The 13,735-nt window shown below is 43.9% G+C and overlaps 1 protein-coding gene across 4 annotated transcripts in view; it reads left to right on the top strand.

The window, feature by feature from the left end:
* Window positions 1-13,735, top strand: part of FRMD5 (FERM domain containing 5) — a 281,834-nt gene that overhangs the window by 215,020 nt on the left and 53,079 nt on the right. For all 4 annotated transcript variants that reach the window (XM_065559122.1, XM_065559119.1, XM_065559120.1 and 1 more), the window contains exons 5-6: window positions 8,545-8,642; window positions 13,233-13,356. In XM_065559122.1, the coding sequence (XP_065415194.1) occupies window positions 8,545-8,642; window positions 13,233-13,356 (222 nt within the window). The remainder of the gene's footprint in view (window positions 1-8,544; window positions 8,643-13,232; window positions 13,357-13,735) is intronic.

Here is a 13,735-nt window from a genome sequence, read left to right as displayed (position 1 = left end):
GACAAATGCAGGTGTCAGTGCTGCGCTTTGAGACGGTTCAGATGCTCGATTCCTGCCTTATAATCTTGTCTTTTTCAAGGGCTGCTGTAATGCAGGGCTGAGGCAGAATGAGATGGGGAATTGAGAGCTGGGTTCAGTAAATTGGACTCTTCCCAGGCAATAAATTTAGTCCAAAGACCTTGATGAATGCGTCTTGTCATCTTCAGATAAATGGATGTTCCTCTCTTTCTGTGCTGCAGATCTCAGGTGGGGGGAGAAGGGAGAGCAGGTACAGTACAATGTGGAGTTTATTAAAAAATGACGTTAATTTTTTAAGAGGTCTTTGCATATAGGCCGTGGTTAGCATGCTAAATATCCTCTCGGCTCTCCGGAAAGGAGGGAAGCACAAATGTTAATTGAGCACATTGGAACAGTACAGCATCATTAACAAATAATTCTGCCAAAAGCAGCTATTGCTTAGAGATGTTTACGACTCTGTCCAAAGTGTAATTACTCTTTCAGACAGAACAAATTGCAAACACACATCTGTGTCCTAACAAGTTTGGAAAATAAGGCTTCCGAAGGAATCAGGATTTGCAGTGAGAGGAGGGGAAATTGACAGGAAAGAGAATATAGAGAAGTTGGTGGGACATGTTTCAGGTAAACACCACAATATATTTTGCATTGCAGCTAAGCTCAGAAATCTTCAAAGCGGTTTCCAATGCCTTGTTGTTCCCTCCTTGGAAAACGAAGGGGAAATTGGTGTCTGCATTCTAGCACCTGAGACTTCGTTTTTTTCCCTACATCGTGAAACGTTTGGCTAAGATGAAGTGTAAAATCAATGTAATATCAGCTAGTGCAGTGTTTCCCAAACTTGGGATGCTGCTTGTGTAGGGAAAGCCCCTGGCGGGCCAGGCCGGTTTGTTTACCTGCCGCGTCCGCAGGTTCGGCCGATTGCGTCTCCCACTGGCCGCGGTTCACCGCTCCAGGCCAATGGGGGCTGCAGGAAGCGGCACGGGCCAAGGAACATGCTGGCCGCTGCTTCCCGCAGCCCCCATTGGCCTGGAGCAGTGAACCACGGCCAGTGGGAGACACAATCGGCCGAACCTGCGGACGCGGCAGGAAACAAACCGGCCCGGCCCGCCAGGGGCTTTCCCTACACAAGCAGCGTCCCAAGTTTGGGAAACACTGGGCTAGTGGGAGACTAGGCCCTGCCCTTGCTGTGGGGTGGTCTCAACAGTCCAGTAGATGTTTTCCATCGTTTTCTACTAGGATCTTAAGCACAGAAGCATGCAACACATTTAGACACAACAAAGGGGACTAACCAGAACAGCACTTCCATCTCAGCTGGAGGATGGCAGGGCACTGCTAATGTGCATCAGAAACTTTTGCAGCATCTATTGTTTACCTCTGTTTAGTTTCACTTTTATTGTGGTTAATTTTAAGCTCAATTGGATATTGGTCTATGGTTCCAGTGCATGACTGAGTGTGAACAGTCCCTGCGCTGGTGCACTGTGACAGACGTGGTATGGAAAGGGCCGGGTGTGGAGAACAGTCTTAACCGGCAAAGGCTTCAAAACAAGCCCCTCTGAACCCCGGCATGGACTCTTCGCAAAGCCAGGGGTCTCTTGGATCAAGGGAGCGAGTACTGAATTAAACTTGGGTAAAAGTGCCTGTCCTGCACTCTGGGGAACGGAGATGGTGACCCAGAGATGGCTGGATCCAGGCTACAGCCAGCGTTTCCATGGTCAGTGGTACATTGCAACAGCTGGGTTCTCAGCTGATTAGAAACTACCATTAGTCACTGCTGTGATTTAATCATTTACAGAACACAAGTAAACAGCCAGACTGATCACACGGATCCAAACCTATTTAATGGGAAGTATGGGTTGGGGATGTATCCATTTGAATTGCGGATCTGCTGGCCAAAGAGAACTGGGACAATTTCATGTTTAATTTTCATGCTTCTGCATACTCTGGGCCCATGTCATACCATCCCCTCTGGGGCTGAAATAGTTTTGTTTTATTTTATTTGTTAAAGTGAGGCATCTATAAACTTTAGTCAACATCCTGATTTCATGATTTCCTGCCGGTGATTGCAATCAGATCCTGAACACAGGATTATAAATTGGAGAAACAACATTTGAAAGAGTAAATCTGGGATAGTTTGAGAAACTAAACCTAATTTAAGAGAACTCGGGCATGAATCTATTCCAATCTACCTGGCAGTGCTCAGAGTATCCTGTGGAGGTATGTATTTATTTTCTGCACCTAAGGAAACAAAAATGTTGAGGGTCAAATCTGCAAAACAACATGTTAAATTGTGAATGCAAAATGTGATCAGGTGTCTTCAAATAGATCACTGTACATGCAAATGGGTGCATGTGAAGACACCCATTCTGTGTATAGAGATGCATATTTTGCTATGCAATTACCAATTTGCACCCATCAGCTTTTAATTCTTGCATATGAAACCTGAGTACCTGTTTTTATTCTTTAGAAGTGGCCCTTACTGACTAATTTTCTTGTCCTACATATGTATGTTGTAAAAGAATCTGAAATTGCCACAGGTGATGGTCAACAGACTGCTGATGGAGCAGAGGGCACATGTGGTGATGCTGGGATTAGAAAAGTTGTTTACTAGCCACTGGTGTAATAGATTGATGAGGGGTACTTCTGCTTTTTTAATTTGTAAATGAATGTAAAGGCATTAGACTGACAGCCCTGGCGAATGAATGCCTTCATTTACGGGTAGAATAAAAACAGGCATAGCAGCAGCACAAGCGTTTTTCCCTTTGTATCCTCAAAGCACATACAGTTGCTGAGTGAGGTAGCCGCTTGTCTTCTAGAAATTACAAGACCACAAGACTTATTTCCGTATGCCCTCAGCGGTTGTCAGGTGGAGACAAAGCTCAGTTGTCACTGACTTGGACTTGATTAGAATCAGTGGCCTGAAGGTGAAAGGTGCTAAATCCCTCTACTGGTCCCCCGGGCCAGCTGGTGTTTTTCCCCCTGGCATTTGAGGAATCCTAGAGCGCAGGCCTCTGTATGTCTTTAAACATCCAAGATGGATTGTCAAGATCCAATCCGAGCTCCTCCGGAATTAGGCAGGCCAACTGGAAGGGCTAAATATATTCCAGCATTCATAGAACCATAGAAGTGTAGGACTGGAAGGGACCTCAGGAGGTCTTCTAGTCCAGCCCTCTGCATACCATCCCTTGGATGTGCACTCTCTCTTTGGAGTGTCTGGTGAGCAAGGACCGTGACTGGATGAACTCTGGGATTTTGCCCTCTTTTATACGGTGTATTTGAAATACTTCTGGGCTCAGGATTACGTACCTTTTGTTTTTGTATTAATAAACTAAATATATTTTTCTTTAGAAGAATGGGTTAGAGAACAGATGATGGACAATAGAAGATGAGATCAGCATAGGAAGGAGGATTCTGGAGTTCTATGCCTTTCTTGATGATGTGCAGAATTAATGGGAGCTTTTCTTGTACTTCAGGGAGAGAGAAATAAAACCCATAGTTCTTATCTGAAAGTCTGAGAAGTTAGTGTCCTGAATACATAGGCAACTCTTTCTGAACCTGATTGCCAGCCCCCTGGTAGAGTCAGATTAGCACAAAATCAAGCATTTGTAAATGGGCCATTTTTATTTGCTGAGCCTGTTTTAAAATAACTTCATGTCCAAAACACAAGCATTTCTGTTTCTATAAGAAGGTACCCCAAATCAGCTTTCCCAGATATGATTGATTTGGTTTTTGTTCCAGGTACATTTGGGGAGAAACAAAGAAGTGCCCAGGCATAGATCTCAGACAGATGCATCTGGTTGCCCTTTTTCAAGAGCCACTTATTTGGTTTGCAGATTTTATGTTAACTCCTAGCAACTGCAAAATGTTGCCATCATTAGGCCTCAATTTAAATGTGAAATGGCCAATGACGTCTCTCTGAACAGTGACCGCTATTAGGTGGGCATGGTCATTAAACTGTTCCTACGGTATTCTATTTCTTTTCTGTAATCTGAGATCAGCACAACATCTGCAGTTGTCAGGTATAATAAGAATTGAAATGCAGGTCAGATTTATGCTTTGGGGGTGTGTGTGAAAACTTGGCCAATTAAGGCCATCAAAGATTTAGCCCCTTGCAATTAATATAACAATAAGAGGGGTTGGGTGGGGGGAGCAGTAGCACTTTGTGTTACTTGGAGTCTAGAGCCAGACAGACAATGGCTTATTTCCAAGATAACATGATTGCATGTTTTGATGACTTCTTTCCCTCCATTGGCATATCTACTTTTTTACAGGTATGTAAATCTATAACTCCCTCTGTCTTTGGGTTCTAGTGACATCCATTTCTCCAAGGCAGAAGAATTCAAATGAAGCCCTGGTTTTCATGGAAGAAAAAGCTGTTCTTAGGCATAGGAGTCACTCGTCAGTTGAGTTTGTTCACTTTGTCAGTGTTCCAGTCCCAACACATTGGCGAGACAGACAGAACGAAATCAGTTAGAAAGTAATGAACAGGGAGGATAAGTGAAGCTGGTTCTAAGAAAGTTCAGGTATTGATTGGTGCTGAGACCAGGAAAAAACTCCAGTCAGTTCAGAGTTAAATTAGCTTTAAAAGTTCCTGATTGAAGAGAAAATCAGCAATAGGAAGAATGGCTGAGCTGTGAAGAGGGAACTCTCTAGTTCAGAAAACTGCATAACTTTCTTCACTACGTTTTTAAAGGAAGCTACATTTCCAGAACACAAGCTCTTCTCTCAAAAATTCCCTTTCGCTGGCTGAGTTGGGTGTTCTCTACGGACGGGGGAATATTTGCAAGTTCTTTGTGTTGGGGGCCTCTTGAAACCTTTTGCTGCAGTTCACAAAACTAGACGAAGTTCACAAATGTATTTCCCCTAATTTAAACCCATGATTTCTTCAGGGCTTCATTGCAAGGTTGATTCAGTTTTTGAACAACGTGTGTCTGTAGGGAAGGGAAAGCTCTGTATCAGGTCCTGAAGAACTCTCTGGAAGCCAGATAGCTCTGTCCATGGTGCTCGTACTACATTTATTCATTCAGAAGGTTCTTGCTCTGTCTCTGCTTTTTTTTCAGCATCTTTGTCACTCACTCTCCCCAATCTCTGCTCCATTTTCCATCCTACCTTGTCATTGGATGTTTCTCCTGCAGTCTGCTTCCCTTTTCACAGTCTTTCCTCAGTGGAGCGTAAACACAATCACCTTCTTGTCTGCGTCCAACTTTTACCCTCCATGTTCATGTGAGTTTGGTATTAGGCCAAATTAATTCATCCATATCTACTTCTGTCCACTATTGTTTGATGATCTAATAATTCGATACAGATCCTGTACTTGAAACCCAAGAGACTGACTGACTGCTTCTGCAGTCCCACCATTGCACTGACATAGGGCAGATTTAGATGTGCTGGGAATCTGCGTGGGGCATTGGACATAAATTACTGGAGATATCCCATCTCCTAGAACTGGATTGGTGGTTTGAAGTGTCATCAGCTGACTCATTAGTTCATTTGAACGATTCAGTGTTTTTTGCCCAGTTCTGGGCAGATGAGATGGCCAGTAGCTACCCAGTATGCAAGACAGTGTTCAAGTACCTTGAGAGTTGCCTGTGTTTGTTATTGTCTAATAAACTATAATATACCCAGAAAATATTGGCAAGGGCGACAAAAGTCAGGCCACAGAAAAGCTTAAATTATGTGTCCTGCACCATCATCTGCCCTTTTGTTCTTAAATACTGTCCATTAATTAAGGCCTGCAAGACGAAGAGATTTTGGGGGCTGGGATAGAAAAAGGAAGAGCTGTTCCCCTCTTTGGGTAACGGTAACAAATACACGTTTGGCACAGGCATGAGGGCTGGTGTGGGAAGATTTCTTCTGTATGTCTGCGAATGGCTCATGTCCCGTGGCATGGCAGGGGCTAAGGTAGCTCTGTCTAGGTGTGGTAAAGATGATACATTGCATGTTAATGCTGCCTGCGGGCGTCAGGGCTGATGCAGTCTCTTCTTGCCCCCTCTCTGTGTGTCTTTCAAAATCAGCCATTATGGCAAAGGCAGGGTGTTGCATCAGAATGACAGTGATTTTTCACAAACACAGTTTGCTTTTTTCCCCATGTCAGTTCCCAGATATGCCATTGGGACGTAACAATTTGGTTGCAGCTGAGAACTCTCTATTTTGGGATCTGTTCAGGCCAATGAGAGGTCTCATCCTGTTTTCCACTACCCAGGAGCAGTAGCCAACATCACTGTGTTTTGATCTTCTATAAAATGGGCTTCCACCCCTGTCCACACCTCTCAAGCCACACTTTTCTGCATTAATTCCTTCATGCCTGTAGCTCTAGAGCTCCCACTGCTAGGTATTAATGTCTCTGCATTAGCCCTTTGTGTTGGAAAATTCTGGCTCCCAGTGCAATTTAAAGGTATAGGCATACAGGGAAACCGTCCTGGGTCACCAAAAACGGCCCTCCAGAACTGGTTTAGGTGGTTAGGTAGAAATGGAAGATATATTCTCCCATCCGCAAACAGGATTACAGAGCGCACCTGACCCTCACCAGCATTTCTGTGAGATTTGGGTACATATGAATAGTACTCAATGCGGGGAGATTAGAACTTGAAATACATAGCGAAACAGCTGGAATGGTGACCTGGATATTCATTCTGTAGGGTAGCAAAGGGTAAAAGCTAATTAGCTGCTAGGGGCTGGTTCTACTTATAAAGACATTTTTAGTCTAAATCTGCCATGAGATGTATGCATGAAACTAAGAGCAGAGCTGTGGCTTGCATTTGTCTCAGCGGTATCAGAAGGAGAATGATGTGGGTTATGATAGTTGGGTTTTTCTCAACATTCTTGTAATTTTATCGGTGAAATGATAACGCTTGCAGTATCAGAAATCTGAACTCAAGAAATCAAGCCTGGCTGAGGTTCTGCAGAATGGAAGTTAAATTATTTAAACATATTTCCAAGCATGCCAATTTACAATTTACTCCTTAATTACCTGAGTTATGTTTTACATCAGATTGTTTTTCCCAAATGTAATGAATGCCTTCGTGACTCAGTCTGAACTGCCACACGGTTACTTATTTTAAGTTTATTATCATACTATAATTTTTTGTCATATTTTGTTTTTTCTTGGTACTGGCTTTGATTTATTGAAATCACATAAAACCTAGGAGAAATAGTACTGTCGAGCATAGGAATTGCTGATTGTATTGTCAGCTAATGACAGATGCCAAGGAGGTGAATGCTTACAGAGGGATCTAAGCTCTTAAAACGTCTCGTAGTAGTAATAATAATGATACCTGGCTGTTATATAATGCTTTTCAGTGTCCCTCTCAAAGCATTTTACAAAGGATGTCAATATCAGTGCCCCCATTTTACAGATGGAGAAACCGAGGCACAGAGAGGGGGAATAATGTTAATGGACCTTATACATAATAATGTCAGTAGTTGTAACAGTGCTACTAGACCATCCACATGTACATGAAGGGAAGGAGAGGTTCTTCCAAGTGGGTGTTATATAAAGGTTTTGAGTTCCAAGGGTGAAGTGCGGGTTTAGAGAAGTTTAAAACCAGAACACTAGCCTGGACTGGGGACTTTGGCGCTACTACAGGACCAACAGTAAAAATACAATAATTAACCATTAGATTACAGGGATTTCGGTGCTACGCAGTTGGTGAAAGATAACTGGAAGCCATTATGCAAATCATACCCCAGTAGCCAATCAGAGTGAAGAGAACTGCATAAATAAGAAATAAACATAGTTGTTGGTCAGTTTGACACAGCAAACTGTGCTCTGATTGGCTGAGACCATTCCAATTCTGTATAAAAGGGCTTAAAGTAGGGTTTGGTCCTACCCATCTTGTTTTTGGCCTTGAAGTAAAGTCAGACATTTGCGACATATGCTCATTTCTCCGGCCACAGCCTATGGATGTCAGAGCTACAGGACTCTGGAGACCTCGCTGCCGTAGAAGCTGGGACTGTTGAAAGCCCTTGCTTACCTCACCTCTCTCTGGGCCTGATCCAAGCCCATTGAAATCAGGGAGAGGGTTTCCATTGATTTCAGTGGGCTTGCATGGAAATGAAGCGAGCTAGCATTGGAGTAAATATTTGTACCAATGTTCCTTCTTTCCTGCGTTTCCTCGGGTCTTGTGGACGAGTCTCTCTGGAGTGTTCCCATTAAACGCACAGCTCTTAATCTCTGTCTGCAGCTCTGCTTTGTGTTATTAATTTCTGCGCCTGTAAGAAGGCAAGTAAGTGACTAGATGGTTGTGTCTCGGACCCGCACGACAAATTATGAATCAGATTCTTGTCTCATATATATGCATATCGCCTCTCCTGTGGACTTCAGCGGGAGTGGCACGCGTGCATCGGAGCCCTGAGAATTGACCCTAAATTGAGGATTGACTGGCAAATTAGCACTTGACTAAATCACAGCTGATGAATTTAAAGTGGAAGTGTCTCGATACAGATTTTCTTTGTTTGAGTCACACGTTTAGGTAACTTAAGCCTTGCTTAATAAAAGAAATAATTCAGAGCTAAGTCTGTTTCTCTCCTCAGGTATTTAGTCTTCCTGCAGATCAAAAGAGATCTCTACCATGGCCGCCTTCTCTGCAAGACATCGGATGCTGCATTGTTAGCTGCCTATATCCTTCAAGGTAATGCTTTGTGACAAGATAAATTTGCTTTTCATGCTAAGTACCGATTACATTATTTCACTTACAATAGATCACTGCACCTTGAATACAAATGTCATCTAACCAATGCAGGGCTCATACTTCAAGATTGTACTTGTGCCAGTACCACGTTGGTCTATAATAGAATTAGAATTGATAGTGTGATCTAAACTGTACCAGAAGCAACAACTCTGCCATCTATTCCCTCAAAGTTATTCCACCTGGATTCAGGTCAGTTGTGTCTGAATAAATGGCCCTTTGATCAACATTATGCGTCTAGTATTTTCCACTTGCTTCCATCTGAGGATCTCAAAGCACTTTACAAAATCACAATCTCCCTGTCAGGCAGGTGGGTTTATTCCCATTTAACAGATGGGAAACTGGTAGAGAGAGATGAGGCACCATGCATTAAGCGACACCGATTCAGTGATAGAGCGAAAAGGGCATCTAGAACTCCTGATTTCCAGGTCAGTGTGCTGCAGCTACTAATCCACACTTCCTGTGTAACTAGGATACAGGGATTTCCAGAGCTGAAGTGATGCTCTCTGATAGGTAGGTAAGGCTTGTGGCCGCATGGGACTCAGTACTGATTTCAGAGAAACCTCGTAGATAATTTGAGATACTTGTCGGATAGAAAACACTCTCATGTGTTGAGACTTACTACAGAAGTTTTGCCACATCCTCCGACATACCAGACCTTGGTTTCCAGACATGCATCAGTGCCGTAGTTGTGCTCCTAGGCACTGATAGATGCAACAGTACGTGATAACTGGTGCTTTTGAGAGTGTCACTGTCATGCTGTTATTACCCTCTGATTTGGAATCTCAAAGTTAAATCGAAGTTGCATCTGAAGAAGTGAGGTTCTTACCCACGAAAGCTTATGCTCCCAATACTTCTGTTAGTCTTAAAGGTGCCACAGGACCCTCTGTTGCTTTTTAAAGTTAAATCAGTTGGTCCTATCCTGATTTACCCTCCTCAGCGTAACTTTCTCCTTCCTGTCTTCCATCAGCCAGCCCAGTACTAGACAGCAAGTGAGTGTGGCCAGTTTTGGCAGGGTGATGCCTAGTTATCAGTGTAAAGACAGAGAAGGAAGCTTGGTTATGTTTATATTTTTCAGTATTGCTTGAAACTGCAGTTATGGTGACTGGCTCTGTAAATCCCATCTCTTGAAGTCTTCAGATTAGGACCGGATGCCTTACTGAACGGTTTGCTTTAGTCAAACACAAGTTTCTGGGCTCAATACGGGAGTAACTGGATGAAATTCTGTGGCCTGTGTTATACAGGAGGTCCAACTAGTTGAAGGAATAGTCCCTCGTGGCCTTAAAATAGATCCATCTAAATCCAACAGACAGAGAAGCTAGATAAGAAATAGACTCATTTACTGAAAGTTGAGAATCACATTTGGTTTTTTTTTCCCTTGTCTGAATGAAGAAAGTCAGAATTCCTGGGTAAACGCTATTAGCTGTCGAAGTGCCTCTCTTTACAAACCTCAGAGAAGGGTGGATTCCAAAGGAAAGACCTGGTTTATGGAGATTTACATTTTAACTAAGGAAAAATGAAATAATTGTTTTGTGCTTCAGCTAACAACATTCATGTCTGCACTGTTACCATCTCCCGGTCTCTCAAATATGTACACACCAGACAAATCAGCATGGATAGTCCTAAAGAGCCTCGCAACAAAATACTGGTCTTTCCACAGGAGTGACTGCATGTCCTTCCAGCATGTGGCTTTAAAGAGGGACCCTACTACAACAAACTAGGGTGATCAGATGTCACGATTTTATAGGGACGGTCCCGATTTTTGGGTCTTTTTCTTATATAGGCTCCTATTACCCCCCCACCCCCATCCCGATTTTTCACACTTGCTTTCTGGTCACCCTACAACAAACACAGGTTTGTTAGTTGGTGGCACAAATGAACATGTTCTTGTGCAAATTCATTACTTTACATCAAGCTCATCAGCCAAGAAACAACTTGTCAGCAAGTCGCAGACAGGGCCAGGTTGGTTGCACAGCTGGGGTGGGGGAAAACATCTGGAAACCTCCTGCTTATTTTACTGTTCCTGATCTTGCCAGTGCCCCTGCTAAGCAGAACACTCGATATCCCCAGCCCAAGACATGGAAAGGCCAGAAGAGGCCAACGCCCCTTCAGTTTGTGGAGTCCTCTAAAGGATTGAACAGCTGAAGGTCTGGGTTGAAAAGCTGTAGACATTCTGATAGCACGGACTAGTATTAAGTTTGACTGACACTTCTCATAAGAAGACCCTGTTTTCAGTTGCTTATAACTTTGCCAAACTTTAACTGTTTGGGCTGAAATTTTCCATTCTGAGTGTCTGCCTCAGACTGACTTTGTTTTGGCTGAAATTAAAAAAAAATAATAATCCTGTTTCTGAGAATGAGACTAGGGCAAAATACCTTGTTTTCTCCAGGTTAAAAAATTCTAGCACTCCAGAGCTTTGGACTGAGACTTTGGCGGCAGGGTGGCGTTTGTGTCTGGGGTGTGCTGGTCGCCATTCCCATGAAATCTGTTCAGATTTGTCCAAGCCTTTGAAAAAGGGGTCCCTATGGGAAAAATACCATGTGACGGTGTCATTACAGACTCTGTCATAATGCATGTGCATAAGAAAGCTGATTTAAGGTGACCTGGGCCACCTTACATTTGGCATTTCCTAACTTTTGAGTGCTTGACCGTGCAACTCATAGTTACATGGGGCTAATCATGTTCTTTTTAATGTAGTTTGTGTGCGTCATCACTGACCTAGAGCCAGGGATGTCCAGAATGACAAGTTACAGCTCCAAAGCATGAACAAGATATTTCATAGCAGACCGGATATTTTTTCTACAGTCACACACGTGTTTACAGTTCAATATATTTGAATTTTTCAAAGGCACTAATCATTAGTTTTGATGCCTCCCCTGTAAAATGCTAATGGGGGAAAAATACACCTGTATTCCCCTGCCCCCCTTTAGCATTTTACAGGGGAAGCATGCACATAACAGAACATCTGCATTTCACTAGGAGCCGCAGACCAAAGGAAATGGAATGGGAGAGAGCGAGAGGTCCTTTCCAGCTGAGCTGTGAGATGCTGCAGATGCAGGACTTTTGTGTAGCCTGGAAAGCAGATGTGCAGCGAAGTCGCATGAGACACAGGGATGAAATACTGTACTGCCTTGTTCAGCCAAGAGAGAACTATGTTTTCGTCTCTTTTCTTTTCCCCTTTACTGCAGCTTAAGTCCAATTTGGATGTAATTACTGGCTGCTGCCCAGAGGGTGGTGAAGGTGGAGACGGGGCAGCTGCCTGGTCAGCCAGTCTCAAGGGAAAATCAGCCCGTTTCTTTCAGACGTATGAAAGGAGCAGAGCTGATTTCTAATCAGCTGATCAGACAGTGTATTGTCTCGGCTTCATGAGCAGCTCCAGCCTGGCAGATATATGTTGCACTGCTCCTCGTCATGCTAATTGTTCTGGGGAGATTATGAAACACGCTCGAAGGTGTGATGGAGCTAGAGGAACCGGCTCGGAGCTATTCACCTGCATAATCCTCCATGTTTCTGATGGGACCGTGGGGTCTAGAGGAGTTTTGCTTTGCTGAGGCTCCCACAGACATTCTTGGTGGGGCTGTGTGCTTGGCTCAGTGTCACTCTTTAGATTTTGGGTTGGGAAGAGCCTCCCAATCTCAAAGCAAACCTCGGGGTGGGGGAATAGCCACGTCTCGCCTGATCTCATGCTGGGGCCGTTGGAAGCCATGAATTGCACATGATTGGAGCAGGATTCCAAGCCCTGGTTCTCTTGACAGGGGCTTGAGTTTGCTCTACAGAATCATGAACCTGGCCTGAACGTGAAGACTCTAAGTAGACATGGAACCCGGGGAGTGTCATATGATGTCCTTGTATTAAAGCAAACATTGCACGTGCCTGGGTGTTTAACGATTTGGAATGGGGTATTTTCCCTGATTGCTGGGCATTTCCTGGATTCAGGGTGGGTATGTTTTCTGTGTGCCAGTTGAAGCCACCAACGTGGGTGGGTGGGGCCTGGGGTCTATCTGGGTGAGCCATTGGAGAGGGGAAGGACATGACAGGGAGAAGCTCAACGTAAGCTGTCTTCACCCACCCCCATCCTGCAGAGGACACCTCCCCATAGATTAAAGTGGTCCCTCGGGGATGCCACAGCTGGTAGTGTAGCTGCAGTGGAATCATGTCACTGGAGTTGGTGACCTGAGCCCTACCCCTGCAAGGCACTGAACATCCTCCATTCTCATTGGCCCCTGTGGGTTTGAAGGTACCCATCGCTTTGGAGGATCGGCCCCTGGAAGGGAACTGCTCTGTATCCCATTGCCAGCCCCCTCAGCTAGTTAGCCCCTCGCTATCAACTTCATTTGGAGAAGAAACAGTTTTCTGTTTCCAACAAAATCAACTGCCATGAAAACCCACAAACCCCCTTTCTGGGAAGATGCCCTTTGACTTTCAATATTAAACCATTTTGCTCTTTTAATTGCAGTTACTTCTAGAAATGATTTCACTCCAAATGATGAAAACCTTGTTATTTCATTATATAGCCTTTCTTTCTTTTACTAGCCGAGATTGGGGACTACGACCCTGGGAAGCACCCAGAAGGCTACAGCTCCAAGTTCCAATTTTTCCCCAAACATTCGGAAAAGCTGGAAAGGAAAATTGCAGAGATTCACAAAACAGAACTGAGGTAACATTAACTTTGGGATTTAATGTACTGTACCATTTAAAAGGGGTCACGTATGTTGATTAACTATAGACTTGTATTTTGTTTACCACTATTCCTATTTAGGGTTTTGAACATAACAGTTATGTGTAATGGGATGAGTAGCTTTATTATAAATAAATAAAGATATCCCATCTCCTAGAACTGGAAGGGACCTTGAAAGGTCATCTCATCCAGCCCCCTGCCTTCACTAGCAGGACCAAGTACTGATTTTGCCCCAGATCCCTAAGTGGCCCCCTCAAGCATTGAACTCACAACCCTGGGTTTAGCAGGCCAATGCTCAAACCACTGAGCTATCCCTCCTCCCCAATACACTAAATCAGAAAAAAGAGTTTATTTTGGT

This window comes from Chrysemys picta, chromosome 10 (assembly GCF_011386835.1).
Source record: "Chrysemys picta bellii isolate R12L10 chromosome 10, ASM1138683v2, whole genome shotgun sequence".
NCBI classification, from domain to species: Eukaryota; Metazoa; Chordata; order Testudines; family Emydidae; genus Chrysemys; species Chrysemys picta.
The sequence above is the reverse complement of the archived record's forward strand: the minus strand, read 5'-3'. Positions and strand labels throughout refer to the sequence as shown.